Below are 20,332 nucleotides of genomic sequence, written 5' to 3'. Positions count from 1 at the left end.
CACGCTCCTTTCCCGGCCGCGGAGACCCGGCAGAGCTTGGCCAATCGGGCTCCGAGCTGGCCCCTCGAAGCCCTTTCCTCCAATGGAAGGCAACGGCCGGTGATGACGCGTCCAGCGGAACGAGCGCAGGCGTGTCGGTCGCCCGGGTCCGGCAGGCGGAACGGCTGTGTTGCTTCTGTTCGTTGTCTCGGAGCTTCAAGTTCTGCTGGGGCAGGAGAGACCCACGGAGGGAGACGAGGTGGTGGTGACGACGGCGCTGAAGGAGAAGCCAAGGAAAGGCAGCTTTCCGCGCTTCGTCTTGTTTTTTTTCTCGGTTGGCAAGGGGGATAGAAGAGGATGAGCTGGCTCTTCCACTACTCCAAAGGGGGTAGCGGTGGCGGCGGCGCCACCGCTGCCACCTCTTCCTCCTCTTCCGCCGGCGGAGTAGCTTTGCCTTCGACCCTCACCAGCCTCCAGCAGCAGCGGCAACGGCAGATCGAGTCCCTGCGCAGCGCCCATGCCGCGTGAGTGACACCCCCTTAGGGAGGAGGGGTCTTTTTCATAAAACAGTTGGAAGCTGTTTCATTTTTCATAAAACGGTTGGAAGTCAATCCAGAGGAGGGAGGATTGTATGAGAATATCAGGATCTCATTGGGTGATCTGTCCATTGCTGTTGGCAGACATGGTTTTTTCTTCAATAGAGCGGCATGACTCGCTCTCGGCTGAAAACTCGGTTATCAAACCAGGCCACATGAGAGGCCACTTCTTTAAAGGCATGCATAATCCACGGACTTCGGCCCCCAATAATTTTTAAATAATAACAGTAGTATATTTAAGGTGTGCCTTGATATTGCAGCTTCAGAGGTAGGCAGAAGTAGAAGCCAGAGTCTGCAAAAGTGCAAGAAGCAGCAGTCGAAAAATCCTAGTTGAAAAGAGCAGCTGTTATACAGAGGGCAATGTCTACCACTCTTCCAAAATGAAAATAGTTTGATTGCAATCCAAAAACTAATACCATGTACAGGAATTTGGCCTTCGCTGTATTAGGAAACAGGAAGTGAGTAAATGCTGGTTCGCCAATAGCTCTCAGCTTCCTTCAGCAAAACAAGTTGTTGCCCACACATGCTCCTGTCAGCTTTCTTGTGAACAAGTTACTGCTTTCTGTTTCAGCTACAGAGACCAACCGGCCTTCAAAGGCCCATTCTTATATTTTCTGAGGTCCCCGGAGCTTTTATTCAAAATTAAGCTGATTAAAATAGGAAAGGGGGAATCCAGCTATTAAAGGAACCAGTTCTAGTTTAGTTGTAATGTAGAGTTTCTAAGAGAACAAATTATAGTTTGATCTGGCCTTTGAAATTAGGACTTTTTAAGATGCTTAATTGGGTCATTTGTATTTGTTTCACTATTTCAGGAAACATTAATAAACATGTTTCTCTTTTTAGTATAGCTGAAATACAAAAAGATGTGGAATATCGGTTGCCCTTCACTGTAACTAACCTGACAATTAATATAAATATGTGAGTAACTTTTGATTTGACTGTATGTCATGTTGAAAACTAAAATCATGCTTAATGAATCAGTTTGGACTAGAGGGTCTTCTGTTAATTTTCTATTACACCCCATTAGGGCAAGAGTGAGTTTTCTCTTGTTTTCCTCTGTTTCAATCTGGATAAATTTTAAGGAGAGAATGTTTTTTCTGTATGACTCTCAAGGGGCACATTGCCTACATCTATGTGGCAAAATTGTCAAGAGCTGTATTTATCAGCATTTTTTCTTAGATGCCTAAATGCTAATCATTCAGTTTTATGAAGACATTTCACTTCAGCTTATTTTCTTTGAATGCACTTATAAAATTACTCTGATATCAAAATTCACGTGTCTCTAGAAGATTTGAATAAAAAGGCCTTTTTTTCATTATCTTTAAACATCTGATTAAGAAAATCACCTAAACAGAGATTCCAACTTTTCTGGGCTAGTAACCACATTTGGAATTTTGACGTTATGAACAATAATATAATGAAAGTTATTTGATCATAATGTAGTCAATAACAAAACATCAGTATTCCAGAAAGCAAAGTACTGAGTTGCAAGATGTATGTTTCAATTTTCTAGTAAATGTCTCTTAGAAAGTGAAGCAGTATTTTCACATGTGTTCGTTGCTTTGCAGTGTAGTAACTTCCCAGTCGTTTTTAGAATAAAATTAATCTCCCAAAATCAAATTAGACATAACATGGAGCTTGTAGGCATTTTGTCATTCATGCCAGGTCCACATTGGGGATATAGGACTTAGAAGATCTTGCATGGCAATGAAACCTCTTTTCCTTGATGACTTTAGAATAGACAGAAGCAAAGGTTAGTAATGCTTTCAGATTCTGGTTTACTGATGCTTTGTTTGGAACAAACCACTTTCCTATACTTGTCACCTTTATTTAATTCAGTTTTCACTAATCATTGGCTTGAGTAGGGCACTTATTTCAGCTGTCTGACAGAGTGAGAGTACATCAACTGTTTGTTGTTTGTGTTGTAAATTCTAGAATTCAAATGGATGAACTATGTTTTTGACTAGATTGTGACTGTACACATTGTTAGAAAGAACTGTACCATCATTCCAAGTTATTCACATTCTCTAGTAAGGTAAATTTTATATTTGGAAAGGTGATGTAATACTGGTAGAGAGCTAAAACATACATGGAAGTTATAACAATCAAATATCTTGATGTTTGCAGCTTGCTTCCTCCTCAGTTTCCTCAGGAAAAGCCAGTCATCAGTGTTTTCCCCCCAATAAGGCATCATATAATGGACAAACAAGGAGCATATGTGACGTCTCCATTAATTAGTAATGTATGTATAAATGAGTCATTTTCTAGAATAATCTATAGTAAAAATGCATGTCTCTTTCAAGATGTACAACTGCCAAAATTATATTGTATTGTAGAATTGTTAATGTTTACACTTATTGATTGATCTCTTGATACTAGTAGATACCGATAGTTTTCCCGTGAACTTTCTTGAACAAAAAGCCACATTTTAGATTTAGATTTCCAAACGAATTGTAAAAAGAAAATTAAACTAATTTTTTATTGAGCTCCCGATGTTTTTTAAGTTCTTATAATTCCAGGTTATTTGTCAGCTCTGTTTCTGTACACAGAGAACAAAACTGGGCCTCATTGTATATAACACTTGCATCCATCATCTAAGAGAGCCCACATGGTTGTTGTTATTAGATTTGTGTCCTGCCTTTTCATCTAGGTATCTGTTTAATCTAGTTCAAGGCAGTAAACTTAAGTAATGTCTCCTGTTTCTCCACAACAATCCTGTGCGAATGGGGTAGGCTGAGAGAGAATAACTGATTCAAAGTCACCCAACTGTTTTTCATGTCTAAGCATAGAAATCACAGTGTCCTGATTTCTAGCCCAGCACTTTATCCACTGCACTAAGCTGCCTCTTTATCATTTAAATCGATGATAAATGAACTTTGTTGTATTGCACATAATTTTTAACCATGCTAATTTTTTAAAATAATTTTAACAGTTCACAATGCACTCTGATCTTGGCAAAATAGTTCAAAGCATACTTGATGAATTTTGGAAAAATCCTCCGGTTTTGGCTCCCAGCACAACATTCCCATAGTAAGTAAGCACATTAAAATATGGGTAATAATTTCAAGCATGACTATGTGAATACTTATGAGGCAAACTCAGATCAAACATTAAATCAGGGTGTGGCTGCCAACCTAATATTAAGAATTTGGTTTCTATCCTTTATCTTATGCATTCAATTGCTGCATTAAAAATCAAATTTGAATAGAATCTGAGACTATTTGGTATTTTGGGTTGAACTGTTCTCTGCAGGGAACAAGGCTAATGCATGGAGATAAAAATTGAGTATTTTATCTTTCAGTATTGAAGGTCCTTAGCTCTAAACATCTTTCTTTCCCTAATGGCTATGGAGATTCTCAGTCACCCAGTTCATAGTTACCCCAAAGATGTTTTTTTCACTTGGCAACTGGACTTCCTTGTTTTTCTTTGAAGACGTTTCGCTTCTCATCCAAGAAGCTTGTTCAGCTTTCCCACCATCTAGTCAGAGCAGAAGAAGCTTCTTGGATGAGAAGCGAAACGTCTTCAAAAAAAAAAAAACAAGTCGAATTGCCTCGTGAAAAAAGCTTCTTCTCCATCAGAATGGATGTAGAATCCACTGATTGGGTAATTTAATCCCTCCTGCTCAGACTAAGAAACAAAAAAACTTTGCCACGCCTCCTGGGTGTGACTTTCCCCAGTTTTTTCTTAGTCTCGAGCTCAGCTAGACGCATTTTGGAAGGCTCTAATTGTTTTGTTTTGGTTTTTTTGGGGGGGGGATTTATCGTTGAACTTGGCTACTCTTAAATTCAAAATTGATCTAAATTGGCTTTTGCTTCACAACTCAGAAATCCTTGGAGATTGTGTGGGGAGGGGATAAGGACTCTGTCCTTGCTCCTCTGCAGCCCTTTGAGCTTTGAAAAAAGGGGAGGCTGCAGGCTTTCGTTCGGAAGGGAGCTCCCTTCAACGATCTGTAGACTCTTCGCAATCCATCAATCAGCCAGACAGCAGTGATCGTTTTGCCTGCGCGGAGGCCTCCGAAGCACTATTGCTCCATCTGAGAGCATTGATAGATTCCAGCCTATGCAAGGTATATCTCTCCCAGGAGCGTCAAGTCAGCATTCGGAAGCTGGCTCAGCAAATCTGAAGGGAAAAGAGGGTACCACTGGTACAACTATCCCAACTCCTGGGGAAGATGGTCTCTTGCTTGGGCATCGTTCCATGGGCCAGGCTACACTCCAGGAACCTCCATTGGTTCCTCCTTCCCTTTCAAAGACGCAAAGTCAGTGCCTCCAACAGGAAAGTCAGGATTCCCCATCACACTCTGACCTCCCTTCTATGGTGGACTTCATCCGCCTTGAGCAAAGGTACCCTTTTCAAGGAACCTCCCAGAATTACCCTGACCACAGACGCCAGTCTGTTCGGTTGGGGGGCACATCTTCAGAGCCACATAACTCAGGGTCAGTGGTCCAGTTCGGACCTGACACACAACATAAATTGGCTGGAGCTCAGGGCCATCCATCTGGCTCTCCAAAGGTTTTCTCCCCTTGTGTCAGGGAAACACGTGTTGGTCCTGACAGACAACATTGCGGCCAAGGCTCACGTAAACAAACAAGGGGGGGCCCACTCTTGGTCACTCATGCAGGAAGCCCTGGCCATAGGACTTTGGGCAGAGTCCACTCTGAGTTCCATCAGAGCGGAACACATCTTGGGGGAGGCGAATCAACAGGCAGACTCCATGAGCAGGGCCGCAGTGGATCACTCAGAGTGGAAACTGGACTCAGGTCTGTTCAGGGAAATATCACACAGGTTCAGGCAGCCCATCTTAGATCTCTTCGCCTCCCCAAACAATGCTCAGCTCCCCAGGTTCTTTTCCCAGTTCCCGTCGAGGGGGGCGGAGGGAACGGACGCCCTCCGGAGCAGATGGCCGGAGGGCGTACTTTATGCCTTCCCTCCTCTTCCGCTACTACAAGCAACTATCCGCAAGCTCCTCCAGGAACAGGAGGAGCTGATCTTAGTTGCTCCATATTGGCCAAGGCGCCCGTGGTTTGCCGACCTGGTAGACCTGTCGCTCTCACCACCATGGAAGATTCCCCCGGACCGAGTAGCTCTCAGCCAGGGGAACCTCCATCATCTGGACCCGCAGTGGCTTCAATTAGCCGCTTGGCACTTGAGTGGGAGAGTCTAGCCAAACAGTTTTTCTCCTCTGGGGTTATCTCTGTCATCCAGGCCTCGCGGCGTCCCTCGACTAACAGGATCTATGACGCCACTTGGAGAGGTTTCTGCTCTCGATGTACTAAAAAGCGACTTTCACCGCTTGCTGTCACCATTCCAGACATATTGGACTTCTTACTTGAGGGGTTAACTAGAGGTCTCTCAACCAGTACCATATGTCGGCAGTTAGCTGCCTTGTCGACGGTCCTCACCTGTGACAACCAAGTTTCCCTGTCTCAACATCCAGCAGTTAGTGCCTTTTTCAAGGGCACGGCCAACGTAGGGACACCTACGGTTCATCGTTACCCATCCTGGGACCTGTCCAGGGTGTTACAGGCCTTAGTTTCTCCTCCATTCGAACCTCTGAGCACTTGCTCCTTTCACTTCCTTACACTGAAGGTGGCCTTCCTAGTGGCCATCACGTTGGCCAGGAGAATTTCAGAATTGGCTGCCTTATCGGTCAGGGAGGACTTATGCACATTCCATGAGGACAGAGTGGTCCTCAGGCTGGATCCTGCATTCATTCCTAAGGTCAATACAGGGTTTCATCGTTCCCAGGACCTAGTCCTTCCTAACTTCTGTCCTAACCCTTCCCACCGTCTGGAAAGACGGTGGCATACCTTGGACGTGCGCAGGGCCCTGCGCCATTACATTAAACGAACCTCGGTCTTCAGGAAATCTGAGGCATTTGTGTCCTTTCAGTTCTCTACCATGGGTCGGAAGGTCTCTTCCTCTACTGTTGGTCGGTGGATTAGGGCGTGTATTTCCAGGGCTTATATTTCTCAGTCCCTTCACATATTACAGCTCACTCTACACGTAGTGCTGCTGCCTCGGCGGCCTGGGCTACCCAGGCATCACTCGAGATTTGCAGGGCAGCGACTTGGTCCTCTCCGTCCTCATTCATAAAACATTACAGAATAGATCAGTTTGCAGCAGCGGAGGCTGCTTTCGGAAGGAGAGTCCTACAGCGAGTGGTTGGTTCTCAGGGGACACAAGCCTAGACTTCCCTCCCTGTGGGGACATGAGCGGCTTTGGTATGTCCCAGTCAGTGGATTCTACATCCATTCTGATGGAGAAAAGAGCGTTGTCTTACCTGAATGCTTTTTCTCATCAGGATGGTGTAGAATCCACACCCACCCTGTTAGTGTTAGTCTAGGCATGCATGTTTTTGTTTGGAGCCTTGCTTCTGGATGCTTCACCTCGAAAAAACTGGGGAAAGTCACATCCAGAAAGAGGCGTGGCAAAGTTTTTTTGTTTCTTAGTCTGAGCAGGAGGGATTAAATTACCCAATCAGTGGATTCTACACCATCCTGATGAGAAAAAGCGTTCAGGTAAGACAACGCTCTTTTTCCCTGGTCATCTCAACTTATGAGTACAAATGCTTATTTATAATTGGTCAAAGGAGATACAGAACAGGGGCAATATGTGACCAAAAAAGGGAGAATTTATAGCAAGTATCAGCAAGACTACAAGCATCCAATGGCCTAGCTGTAGTAGCATCAGATGCATAATTCCATCACTTACCAGTCTGTTTCCACTAAAAATCAAAATTTTCCTAAATTTCAGCATCTAGATATTAAGTGCATGTCTTATATTTTGGATTATATTAGCACTGAAAAGACTCATTGGTTCTGACATAACTGATTCATAATAAAACATTGCTGAAATTTTAGTTAGCCCCTCAATTTTAATTAATTGGATTAAAAGAACCATGTGTCAGGAGATGATGAATTACTGCTATGTGATCACTCTGGCATTGATAAGATTAGAATGGCTTGTCATGCGTTCAGTTAGAATTAATTACAACTGCTGTCAACTGTGTTTAACCAGAAACCTTTTTAATGCTTAATACAAATTCATTTTGAGAAGAAAAACCTGAAAATGCTATAAAATAATTTGCTGATAACATATTGTTTTCCCCCTTAGCCTTTACAGCAAGCCAACTGGAATTCCTACATATGCTCAGAATTTTCCATTTCTTTCTCCATATCTGCCACAAGAAACAAATAGGTCTGTAGCACCTGTGCCCCTTGCAGAATCACTTTCTTCAGGTTATACTACAGACAGACCTGCAGCTCCTTCCTTTGGCATGATAACTGACTTGCCATTACCTGTTCCAACAACAGAAACATTATCACAGGTATGTATTGATAGTGTACCTTACAAAACAAGCTGTTCATTTCCCCAAAGATATAATTCAAATATCAAATATTACCATGTAGAGAAATTATATTTGCCAGCAATACCTGAACATACTCCAAAAGTCTTTAGATATTTTATAAAACAGGAAAAACTGCTGTCGTTTAGCTTAGTGTTCCGTCATAATTTACAACATACAAGCTGGATTGTTATTTAAAAAAATATATATTGTTTAATCTTTTTAGGGAAACCAAAATGGATTCGGGTACAAAATGCCTGATGTTCCAGATGTATTTCCAGAACTATCAGAACTAAGGTAAAAGATTTAAAAGAGTGTGTCTGTGTGTTCTAAATATGGATAAAAGTTGTTCCTCAATGTTGAAAACCATAGATTTATATCTATATCTCAGTAAAGCCAGAAAGTTCCTAGTAGTATAAAATAAGTCGGCAAAGTATCTCTTTAGCTACGGGTAGATCTGAGTAGGTGGTGAAAAATTCAGTACTGTACCAGTTTCACTTCTTGTAAATATTTGCCTATGTTCCTGCTTTGTTCATTTGTTTAGTAATTGCCATGAATTCTTTTTGCCGGAGCATTGGCAATTCTCAGGATTCATTCTCTAAAAGTTCTGGCTTTCTCAGGAAAGTAGCAGTGACTGAGTTCAGATTTTGGAAATAATTAAGCCTTAATCTTGCATACGTGTTCCTTTTTTAATGAGACAAGGATTAACATTATATGCACCAGAATGAAATGCCGCTTTATCAAGAAACTCTGTATATACAGTTGTCAAAATATAACAGTATATATTTTGCCTAGTTGCTAAATACTCTTTTTATTTTCTTTGCAATTCAGCATATCACAGTTGACAGACATGAATGAACAAGAAGATATATTGCTAGAACAATTTGTTAATCTGCCCCAATTGAAGCATATTATTAATGATAAAGATGATTTAGTGAAAAGCATTGAAGAACTAGCAAGTAAGACTTCCAAATATTTCTAATTAGAATAACATTTTATGAAAAAAAATGATATTCTTCTAAAATTCAACAGTGGGTTTACCTTGCAGAAAAAAATTTATTGTTGGAACCAAGCTTGGAGTCAAAAAGGCAAACAATATTAGATAAAGTAAGTATAAGGAAAAATATTTTCTGCAATTTGGGAATTGATTTCTGACCCTGTTTAATAAAAACATATTTTCATTCTAGTACGAACAACTGATTCATTTGAAAACCACATTTGAAAAGAAAGTACAAAGGCAGCATGAACTTAGTGAGGTGAGCTTTTCCTTTTTGCAAGAGAAAACAAAGCATTATTCACTTATTTGTACAGAGATTGTTAAGAAGGGATTCTAGTTACCATCCCAGCTTGTTTTGGAGGCTAACCTATCTTAATCTTTTTCCTTTGTAGTTAAAAGTATTGTTTATTTACACTTTTTTTAACTATCCCAGTCTGAATGTTCTGAGTGGCATATAACAAACCAAATATATAAAAAGTAATTGATCAGCCCATCCAAAGATGGACACCCATAGGATTTAATTAAGGTTAATGGCACACTACAAGCTGTTGTAACTACTTTACCAAATGCCATGGGGGGGGGAGCCCTGTGGACCTTCTGAGGAAATGAACTGAACATTTCCAAGTCACACACTGTTCTTTTCACAGAGTTGCAGTGCAAGTGCACTGCAGGCAAGATTGAAAGTGGCCGCCCATGAAGCTGAAGAGGAGTCTGACACTATTGCGGAAGACTTTCTGGAAGGGAAAACAGAAATAGACGATTTTGTTAGTAGTTTCATGGAGAAAAGAACAGTATGTAGATTTCTCAGATTTCAAAACCTAATTGTTTCAAATACTTGAAACCTTAAAATTATAATTAATCCAATTGAAAGCTATCGAATAAGCAGAATTCAAGATTATTTTGCTGTTTTTAAAAATAGACACAATTAACTGTATGGAGGAAAATTCTTGTATTCAACAGCAGAGAAATACCAATACTTAAGCCTCCTTACTTCAGAATGGCTTTTGTTTGCCAAATTGCCTAATATTACTGGAAAGCTAAGTATGCACTAAAATTATTGCTTTGTGAAGCATGCACTGATTATAGGAATACAACTGTCCCATCACTTTCTTGCTATCTGCAATACTATGTTATGCAAGGATACAGAAATAATATCAGTAGTATAGTATGTTGCTTAAACTGCTTAAGTAGGTGGGATTGAAAACAAGAGTCAATATTACCTTATCAACCATTATAGTATTGAGCCTAAGAGTAAGAGTAAGGGAGCCTGTTCCCCACTTCTGTATGAAAGAACACCCTAATGTGTCAAGTTTTCTTCCATTGGGGCACAGAATCCTTTTGGATTTGGAATAATTCAAGTACGTATGTTTCATTTAATAACTTTGCTGTTAATGGCAAACTTCAAGGAGAATGTACCCAAGAAAGAATATACCTTGATATTATTATTGATAGCCTTTGAATACTGTATATTGTAATGTGTATTATTAACTAATTATTCAAACTGCTAGAAGAACATTTGTTCAGCCTTAAATCAGTAATTCTTTGTAATAGCTTAAGCATCCTTAGAACTGAAGTCTAAGCATATGAATCACCTTCAACTATTGTACTCAAAGTCTGCTCATGAAGCTTGCTAGCTGAGATGAACACAAATTTAGTGGAAGTTGATTTATTTTGATTGTTTTAGCAACATTATTTTCCACCAAAGTAAATTTGGAATATATGGTGTTAAATTGTTCTTCCTTAGATTTGCCAGTGTAGAAGAGCCAAAGAAGAAAAGCTACAACAGACAATAGCAATGCGTGGCCAATTTCATGCTCCATTATAGGTATGTTTCTAATATGAGGCAGATTCTAATTGTCCTGCCTGCTACACATTCATTTATCAGAATACTTTTCTATAAATAATGTCTACCAGTTCTGAATGTCTGATAGGACACTTTCCTATCATGTGTATTATGCACAAAAAGTGTAGTCATATAAATTATGTATGTGTGTGTGTCAGAGATAAGTGTTACGTACAGGGCTTTTTTTGTCATAGAACGCCCAGAACAGAGTTCCGGCACCTTTTTTGGAACCTTGTAGGGTAGGCAAGGCGGGTTGGGTTGTATGATGTGTGTGAGTTCCAATACTTTTTTTTTTTTTTTTTTTTTACAAAAAAAGCACTGGTTACGTAATACCACAAAATGAAAGCCGCATATACAAGAACTTAAGCTTTTGATTATGTAATTAGGAAAGTTTTACATTGCTTCATGGAAAAACATCACAATTAGAAATATGTGACTGTTTGTGAAGAAATGCCCAAAAATGGAATTGGCCAATGCTCATCTTTCATTCTCCACCAGTTCCCACAATCATCCAAAAAGGCTTTTCTGAGCATTTGGGACATGGACGTGGAAAGTCCTGAACATTGTCAATTATGTCATGAAATACTGAAAATGGGGTGGGAGGGGGCAGGGGGAATCATTAAATATAATTTGTTTATGGCTATGATTCAAATATGCTGTATGGCAACTTTCAATAATATTGTATGCAGTTTTATTTTGTCTTTTGAATTTAGCCTTTTATGAAAAGCAATCAATGCAATCAGTGATTAAAGGATATGTATCAGTTTTCTACCTTAAATTAATCTGAATTTAAGAATTTAAATGTAAAGTTTTGTATGTGTGCATTGAGAACTTTGACTAATGGTAGATACTTTTTTCTATTCACAGATTTTTTTTCAGCTAATTAGAATTTTAAGGCAACAAATCCAGCAAAGCACATTTTCATAGATCTATTATTTTGCAAATAAGCATTTCATTATGGTTGTATTTATAGAAAAAAATTGTATATAGAGCTGGGGTGATTTTTTTTGTACAAATTAGTGTCTTTCTATTATTTTATTCAAGATGTACTTCTACTGCAATTTTTGCACTAATATTTCTTGTTATTGATTACCATTATCATATTTAATTTCATGCTGCTGTCTCTATCACCTTTATAGATTAAATATTTAAAGATGTAATTTTGACTAGATTTTTAAATTTTATACAGCATAATCCATAACTTTCTTATTAAATACTGCTGGTTTGTTTGAGAGGCATAGAAATGTTGGTTAAAGTAAATTACAAGTAAAATAAATTAGTTTTTTCACCCTGCTTTTTCACCCATTTTTGTATCTTTCACTACATAAATAAGAGTTCAAGTACTTAATTCAATACACTACTGCAATCAGATTGAGTAGTTAAGACACTGAAGAACTAAAAGTTTTAAGCACCCCTTTAGACTTTTAGAGGAAATCGGTATGATTTTGTATAGAATTCTTTCTTGTAATTTTGCCACTCATTGCTTTGGGAAATATCCTTCCTCAAGCCTCAAGTGGAGATAGGCATAATTCTCTTCAGTTCTTACATCTTTCTTTTGTATTTGTGTTGAAGCAAATGAGTGGGTAGATTGTGTAAGATTTTGGTATTCCTACATTTGCTTTATTTCCTCATCTCTGTTCTCTTTTGACCTAGTGAAATCAAGGAGGGAAGAAGAACTTTATCTAGTCTATATATTACCAACTATATTATTTAGATCCAGTAGAATATACTCAAACCCTAATCTCTCAGTGCCCTGCATCAGATGTAAAATAAGCAAGTTTATTCACCTGTTCAGTATTATGTTGTCAGAAGGTAATGAAATAACTGCAGTTTTAAATCACTGTTCTACAGAGATAAAATTGAGGTTATCCTAAAAATACAACCAAAGAATTTTATTTTCATATAAAAATAGTTTAATTTTATGTCTTGCATGTTTATAAGAACTCAGAATGTTTTTATAATTAAATCTTGGACTTTTTTTCTTTAGATAATTGGCAAAAAATCTATAAATGACAATATTGCAGAAAACTAAATCTAGGAGTATACATTCATGACTTGTTTTTTCCTTTTGCTGCTGACTTTGTTAAGGAATAAATTTCTTTTTCTTGAACGGTTTATAGGGTTTCTCTCCAAAAAGGTTCAGTATTGATATTTGCATTTTTGAAGCAGAATATTCAATTCTGCATGTGGAATAGTAACTGTAGAGTTCAGCTTTATATACTTTGGAAAGTAATGATAATTTTGAGACTTAAACTGGAAATAAATAAATTTGGTGGAACAAATACTATTGCTACATGTGTCATTTAGGTTATTTTATCAGTTCTGCTTCAGGAATCCTTGTTCCCTGATCTCGGCTTCTCTCCTCTGGCAGTCTTTAGATTTAAATTAATAATATATGTTTGAAAGTTGTATAATTGTACATGTCTCTTACCGTTGGCTTGGTACTTACCGTTCATTTTATGTAAATGAAAACAGTCTAGTTATGATTTTACGCTGTTTTTTGTTGTAAAGTCAATCTTGAACCATTTCACCTTCACTTAGAAATGTTGAGGAAAGTTACTGGTTAGAAATTTAATTTAAAATTTAATTCAAGTTAAGCCACAATGTGGTTTGTTAATATTCAAACTCGGCTATTGGGGCTAATGAATCATAGTTTATGATAACAGCATTACATGAACACAACCCAAGTGTGATTTATAAAAACACTGTTCTTAATCTGGTGCTTGAAATCAACTAAAAGGTAGAGTTTCAAAATGTATGAAGTTTTCTTCCAAGTGAAGTGTGTTCATCAGTGGGTTGTGAATTGTACACTCTTGCTTTGTTGCTGTCAAGGTCTTCTTGAATCAGCATGGGTTTATACGAATTGTGAAAAAAGCTGTGTTGACTGTAGCACTTCCTACATTTCAAGCCCATTCCTTCTTTCCATACAGGAAGAATGCCTTGCTGGGTGCACTTGTATTAATTCTTTATCCTTAAATGCTTGCATGCATTGGGGTAACTAAGGAATTAGAAGTTCTCTTTCTCTACTTATATTAATTGCTGATTATATAATTATAAAAACTCCTCATCATGTCACAGTATTGATAACTATACTCCAACACACGTAATGATGGAATCAATGACTATTTAAATAAGTCTTCGGGTTCAATTTGATTTTGTTAATCAACAGTAACAAAAATATAGTCAAAGAGAGACTTTTGCTTTGGAGGTCTCTGTACAATAGAGATCCCATAGAGGAAAGGGAGCCAATTCATTATGATGTGAAAACAGTGGATGCTCAGCCCTGAGAAACCATTCCCTGTAACACTGTATTCAGATGATAACTACAGTACCAAGACAAATGGCATTAAAAGCGAATAGGAAGTTAGGAGGCTATCAACATGCATGAATGAACTTTGGGTTATTTCTTTAAAGAGTAAGAATTGCAAATAAAAATGTAGCTCAATGTGGATTTATTTTCTAACCATTAGCAGAAGTGGACATGAGTATGAATTGAAAAATAAATTAGAAACCTAAAGTTAGAAAAGGTATTAAGTTTATAGCTGGCTGAAACCAATGCCCAGAAGCTTTCATTCTAGGGACAAAAGTTTCCTGAACATTTTGTTGCCACTCCCTTTTTGCAACATATACATTGGATTCACCCATCATGCTTATTCATGAGGTAGATGTTTGGCTTGTGGCTAACTATGTGACTGCAAATAGTATTTATTACAGCACTCCCATTTAATCGTCTAAAGCTTAATGTGATGTGCCACTTCAGCTGCAAACAGAACAGTTACAGCATTCAGTCATTTTGTTCTCAATTGAGAAGATAAAGTTTTAATAATAGTTTTCAAGAGCTCACTATGGATGTTTTTGCTATATTATAAATACCACTTTGAATTAAGATTCTAGAGTGTAACAGTAAAAAAAAAGAATTAAGATAACCAAACATAGTTTTTAATTTTCTAAATTATACTAATGCCAATAGTGCATACTATATCTTTAATTTTGCAATAGTTTTAGTAATAATCAGCATTGCTACTATACAAGACAAACTATTAAATGAAAGATCTCTGGGCTCCAAGTAAAAGTAAAAGCTGAGTAGGAATAGTTTCATATGTAAAATACACTATACAAAATTTCTAGAAGACATAATATGGTATATTCTACAGCATTTCCATAATGCAAATTTTATAGCAGATTTGACCGTCATCAATTTATGCTTTATAGCAGGGGTGTCAAACTGTGTCACGCCAAAACTGCACCCACCCATTGCTGGCAATGAGAAAAAAGTCACGATATGTCACGACACATCACATGACGTCACGGGTTTGAGACCCGTGCTTTATAGAGTAGCCATTTTACAGTAGAGTGCTTTTATATTTGAGTTCGGCACTACCAATTGAGTACGTCACAGCTTGTGTTCAAAATAAGATAGATACTAAAATCTGGTTATGAATGTATAGCCATGTAAGATTCAAAAGAAATTAAACACATTATTACTGTACAACATATGAAACAGCTTATCATGGTGGGACTTCAGTGAAAGATGCGTTGCACCTTGTTTACATCTGGTACAATTTGGGCTGCTGTAAAAATGTTCTACCTCCAAAGGAACCTGCTTTATTTCACCAAATGAGAAAGACCAAACAGTTGTTCTTAACATTTGCTTGATTTGGGGAGGGGGGGTCTAGTGGTGTGCAATTGAACTGTTCTCTGCTCTGTTTATCAAATTTTGGAGGGGTGAGATAAGTGGTTAAAACGGTTAGACATAGCTTTATCTTCCTTAAATATATCTAGTTTCATTTTAAAACCAATTACGTTAATGTCCATTACCATATCTAATAATAGCAAATCATAACTTTCAGGATGTCTTCTACAAAGAAGTGTTCCTTTTACTGGCCAGCCTGGTCCCAGGTTCCTCTTTTAACTTTAATTGAAAGTCTTACATTTATTCTCCTGCTTGAGGTTACCTCAAAAATTAAGTAACAAATAGAAATGTTTAGCCTGGGGGAAGGAGGGAGGAAGGACATTAAATGTGTAACTGGTGAGTAAATCAATTACATTTAATTTTGGTTGGTGAAAGCTGTTCAATGTTTTAAAAACCCTACAGGTGGATTACAGGTTACAAAAATGCTAAATAAACAACTTGATCAGTACCCAAATTTATGATCTTCTCAGCCTCTCTCTGCTCTTATTCTCACTTGCTTATTTATCTGATACCAAGATTTAAAAAAAAAAACCAGGTCAGCTGAAGGAAGTAAGCAGAAGCAAAGAAAAACTGAAGTAAAATTGTACGCATTGTTGTGGTCATGTGATTTTCATTTAATGAGTGTTTCACTTAACAACCAGGTTGCCCATCCCAATTGGGGTCAATAAATAAGGACTACCTATATTTGGGAAAGGACCAGTGATTTATTGCAAGCTGATGAGGATGAATATAAAAGAGAATTTGGAAAGCATTTTTCTTTAGAATTTCCTAGGTTTCCTTGAATGGCATATAGATTGAAGTATTTTAAGCTACTGGAAGTCACATCTTCCAATAGTCCACTTCAAAAAATATACATGGGAATAGATGTGCCTATCTCCATCCTCCTTTGTCATGATCCCTATTCTATTCTGCAATTCAGAAGATGAAAAGTATATAGTCCCTGCTATATTAACCTGAACTCACAAAGAGATGAATGGCATGATTTAAGTATAGGTAGAGTAAATCTCTTGCTGACCTATAATTTAACATCAGTCAAATGTAAAAAGGCAATGTAGAGTCAGACCTGATTAATACTTGGGGGTGGGGGGATCGCCACAATAATCCAGGATTGGGGAAGAGAGGGAGGAAATCCTGGGAGAAGATAATGGTAGACCACTTTGATAGGACAACATGAACCAGGAGCTGTTCAATTGAAGATAGACTACTTGAAGAGAAAAATGGGGAAAAACAGCAGTTGCAGAGGCATCAACAGAAGCAGTGTTACTACTACCATCCAAGTCATAGAACTAATCTAGGAAAATTGATTTGATTATTCTTAATTTTCCAAATTTCTTTGGCAATGGCCTTCAATATGCAGGCATCTTTGACAATATTTTAAGTCCATACATGGCTATTTTCAACATAATTTTTTTTCAAGATCGTATAAAAGAAACCAAACAGAAGACATCTATTTGCTTGTTTCATTTGAGTATTTTTGGTGTCAAGGTAAAATAACATTGTGTATTGGTTTGATCTGAATTGGATTGGGTTGGCTTTGGCATTGCTTAAACATTTCTTATCATTTCTTTGGAGTGGTCTTACTGTACACAGTTATCCTATTAATAATAGTTATGTAAAACAAAATGTTCATTCTATATGGCTCTGTAAATGGATAAGAGAAGATGAATAAATGCAAACACATTCTAGCTTATTACTTTATCACATATGGACTTTTTAAGTGCATAAATCCCTTTCTTTGGAAGTTTTGATAGGCAGTCTTTATAACCTGATCAGAGAGTGAGAAAAACAGCTTCATCTGAATCATGGTCTCTGGTGCTATCTTCACTGGGTAAGCCTCCTCCACCTGGGGACCGACAACTCATATCCTCCACACCAGATTCCTGATCACTGTTGGCTGACAGATCGGGATCAGAGCTTTTCAGGTTATCCTGTGTAAGGATGAGTGCTGAGTCTTCTTCATCTCCTTGTGAAGGACTCCGAGAAGGGAATGATTTCAGATGGGAGGTGTAATCTTGGAATGATTTGGCCATGCGTCCATTTTCCTTTTTTATTTTTGCCTCATTATTTAATTGCCCATTTGTAAGTTTTGTCAGTCTCTGCAAGACAAGAAACAATCCATTAGCTTGTTAAAATATATCCCAAACTATCAATGTGTAGCTAGGATTCTCCAGTTATTTCTGAACAACAGGTCCCATCAATCCTAGCCAGCTAACCAATAATGAAGGATGAATTTATAGATTACAAAATATAATGTGGGTTGGAAAGGACTAATAAGTGAAAAACCAGCAACGTTAGACTTTCTTGGGACTTTGTGCTTTTTTATTACCAGATGTCAAACCTGACTCGACTCCATAGTTGCCTGTACTGCTTTCACAGGCAGCTCTACCTAAGAGGGACGGGAGGAGGGTGGTGAATTCCTAAGGGTAGAGGGAGGCTATGGAATGCGAGTGAACTGTCTGTTGCTAACAAGGCCAAGTGATGATAAATGTTTTGACCAAAGCAGACAGCTTTTCCCAAAGCAAAAGAACTGAACTCAATTGGTGAACTATGAACTGTGGGTGACCTGAAGGAGTGGGTTTTTCACAGGAAAAATCCCAGAACTGGCTTTGCTTCTTTTAGATAGATTTTTTAATAAAGCTATACTCTTGATTAATCTAAAGAGCCAGGAGTTTCTTTTGTTAAATGGGGTGGTTGACACCAGAAGTGTGTAAGGTGCGTAGAGTCACCTCTAGGAGAGATGGGCGGCCCACAAGTACAGTAAATGGTCAGTGAATGAGTGAATAAAGCAAGCAAGCAAATCTAAGAAATTACAGATTTATAACCTACAATATTCTAAACCTAAAATCTTTCCTTGACATGGAAGGTTATTCTTGATTTCTCTAGGGGAGAAGAAATCGTAGGTGGGAGATTATAGTAGACCAGGAAGAAAGCAAGTTTCTAAGGATTTTTCATGTTTATGGAGCATTTTGTGTCATTTATCACTTGACCATTCAACAAAATCACACAATAATGAAGAGAAGTAGGAGAAGCGGGGAAGACAGCAGATTAATAAGAATGTACTCCTGTAGCTACATTAATTAAAAACTGGGAGATTTTCTAAAAAAAATAGAAAATAATTCTCCCCAACTATGCCTGTACAGAAAATATGGGACTGGTTCTCATTCAGTCCTCGGTGGTAAAATGGAGCAGAATCATCCGCTACATCTAGCATAGATACCTGACAGAGAAACATGCGGCACAGAGCTCTATCAGTTAAAAAGGAATATTCATGGGCTAGATAAGGACATTTTAGCAATCCTAAGGCTGGCAAAAAAAAATGGAGAGACTATATATAGACTATTGATTAACTAGAATTCTGAATAAGGGTAGGCTGATTTCAGTGGTGCTATTGCAAAAACTAAAACTTTTTCTTCCAGCATGTTCTATTAAATATTCCTTTTATTTAAAAGGAGAAAAGTATTTGCTCAGATCTCTGAAGAGTTAAAGCATAATTAGATCTAACCTTTATTGATAAGAATCCCAGCAACAAGTAAATTGCCTACCAGAAAATAGCCAGAGTAAGCTTGAGGTGACCAGTAAGAAAACAAGGTAAGAAATTATTGCTTTGAAAATAGCTCACCCAATTAAGGCCCAAATCTTAACTGTAATATGAAAGACTAGCAACATGGAGAAATAATTAGAAATTGAGTGTAACTCTGAAACTCCTATTGCTAATTTTAAATAAGGAAGTCTTCCATAGTTTAAAACCATAAGAGGGAAAATATTAATGGGTTCACAAGAAAATTGATTTTGAAATTGTACATGAGGTAGGAAATTCACTCATTAACACTATTATCATGGTGAAAGAAATCAATAAATGATTCAAAAATATACTGTAGAGCAATGTTTCTCAACCTTAGCATTTTTAAGAAGTAAGGACTTCAATTTCTAGAATTCCTCAGTCAGCAAGCCTCACTGGAGAGTTCTGGGAGTTGAAGTCCACATATCTTAAAGTTGCCACGGTTGAGAAATACTGCTGTAGAGAGCTCTTATTGCCAGATGAGTGGTGGTAGAGATATAATTCTCTACTCGATGTTTCAGCTAGAAAATGTTCCAAAACAACATCCACCTATGAAAAATACCTTGATCAACTGCATTGATGTTGAAATATACCTATACCTGAATTGATGCATATGGAAATAGCCAATCACATGCTCAAACAATGGGGTGAAACAGAGCAATATATAAATTTTACAGTTCTAGAAAACCAATTATACATACCTCTTCTAATATCACCAACTCCTCCTCCAATTGTTGTGTTTCTTCTTTCACAGCCATCAGGTATTCTGTAACAGATTGCCTTGGATGGAGTCCCTTTTCAAAACGGTTGTACATTCCACTCCAAAACCTGGAAAATAAAACAAAGAAGATTCAAAATCCTATAGAAGTCCTTACAAAAGTCAGTCTCGTTTCATTCAACCCAACAGAGCTTGCTTCTAGAGAATTGTACTGTGCAGTGTAAAATAAATAAACACAGGCCTCCGTGCCAGGGAAACATTTAATGGGAAAGAGTCCTCTCAGCTTTTAAAACTATCACATAAAAATTGTCAGATTCTCATATTTATAGACCATTTTACAGCATAGAAGTGTGAAAACATAGATCTTTATTTCCCAGAATATTCTGGCTTTAAAAGAGATTTTTCACTTTGGCAAAGTGAATCACATCATGTTCCAATTTTGAAAAATGAGGATGGTGTGATTTTGTAGGATTAAAGCATCAAATGCTATATGCTTAACCTTAAATAACATTAAATGTAATATCTCACTCCACTGAAGTCTGATGAGCATGAGAACTCTGATAAAGAGAAAGTCACTCTGAATGCAACAATTATTAAAT

General features: G+C 37.7%; 2 protein-coding genes across 8 annotated transcripts in view; one reads left to right on the top strand and one right to left on the bottom strand.

The window, feature by feature from the left end:
- The first annotated feature begins 1 nt into the window (after position 1).
- Positions 2 to 13,045, top strand: VPS37A (VPS37A subunit of ESCRT-I). 3 transcript variants are annotated; one of them, XM_039349402.1, is made up of 12 exons: positions 2 to 503; positions 1,419 to 1,493; positions 2,703 to 2,817; positions 3,508 to 3,605; positions 7,692 to 7,905; positions 8,150 to 8,220; positions 8,755 to 8,882; positions 8,972 to 9,030; positions 9,111 to 9,179; positions 9,568 to 9,711; positions 10,665 to 10,745; positions 11,631 to 13,045. In XM_039349402.1, the coding sequence occupies exons 1-11, from the start codon at positions 337 to 339 to the stop codon at positions 10,743 to 10,745; spliced, it is 1,221 nt and encodes a 406-aa protein (XP_039205336.1). In that variant the 5' UTR covers positions 2 to 336; the 3' UTR covers positions 11,631 to 13,045. The 3 variants fall into 3 exon arrangements, with proteins under 3 accessions (XP_039205336.1, XP_039205337.1, XP_039205338.1); XM_039349404.1 differs by having other exon boundaries at positions 363 to 503; positions 1,424 to 1,493; XM_039349403.1 differs by lacking the exon at positions 9,568 to 9,711.
- A 1,641-nt stretch (positions 13,046 to 14,686) lies between these two features.
- Positions 14,687 to 20,332, bottom strand: part of MTMR7 (myotubularin related protein 7) — a 41,199-nt gene continuing 35,553 nt past the window's right edge. For all 5 annotated transcript variants that reach the window (XM_039349397.1, XM_039349396.1, XM_039349401.1 and 2 more), the window contains 2 exons: positions 19,717 to 19,843; positions 14,687 to 17,552 (listed from right to left, as the gene is read on the bottom strand). In XM_039349397.1, coding sequence (XP_039205331.1) covers positions 17,226 to 17,552; positions 19,717 to 19,843 — 454 coding nt within the window. In that variant the 3' untranslated portion in view covers positions 14,687 to 17,225. The remainder of the gene's footprint in view (positions 17,553 to 19,716; positions 19,844 to 20,332) is intronic.

Source organism: Crotalus tigris, unplaced genomic scaffold (assembly GCF_016545835.1).
Source record: "Crotalus tigris isolate CLP2741 ecotype Arizona unplaced genomic scaffold, ASM1654583v1 scf7180000018268.1906537, whole genome shotgun sequence".
Lineage (NCBI taxonomy): Eukaryota > Metazoa > Chordata > Lepidosauria > Squamata > Viperidae > Crotalus > Crotalus tigris.
The sequence above is the reverse complement of the archived record's forward strand: the minus strand, read 5'-3'. Positions and strand labels throughout refer to the sequence as shown.

Coding starts and splice junctions, on each gene's coding strand:
- VPS37A (XM_039349402.1), top strand. CDS start 337: ATGAGCTGGCTCTTCCACTACTCCAAAGGGGGTAGCGGTGGCGGCGGC. Junction 2,818..3,507: donor CGTCTCCATTAATTAGTAAT/GTATGTATAAAT, acceptor TAATTTTAACAG/TTCACAATGCACTCTGATCT. Junction 9,031..9,110: donor GGCAAACAATATTAGATAAA/GTAAGTATAAGG, acceptor TTTTCATTCTAG/TACGAACAACTGATTCATTT.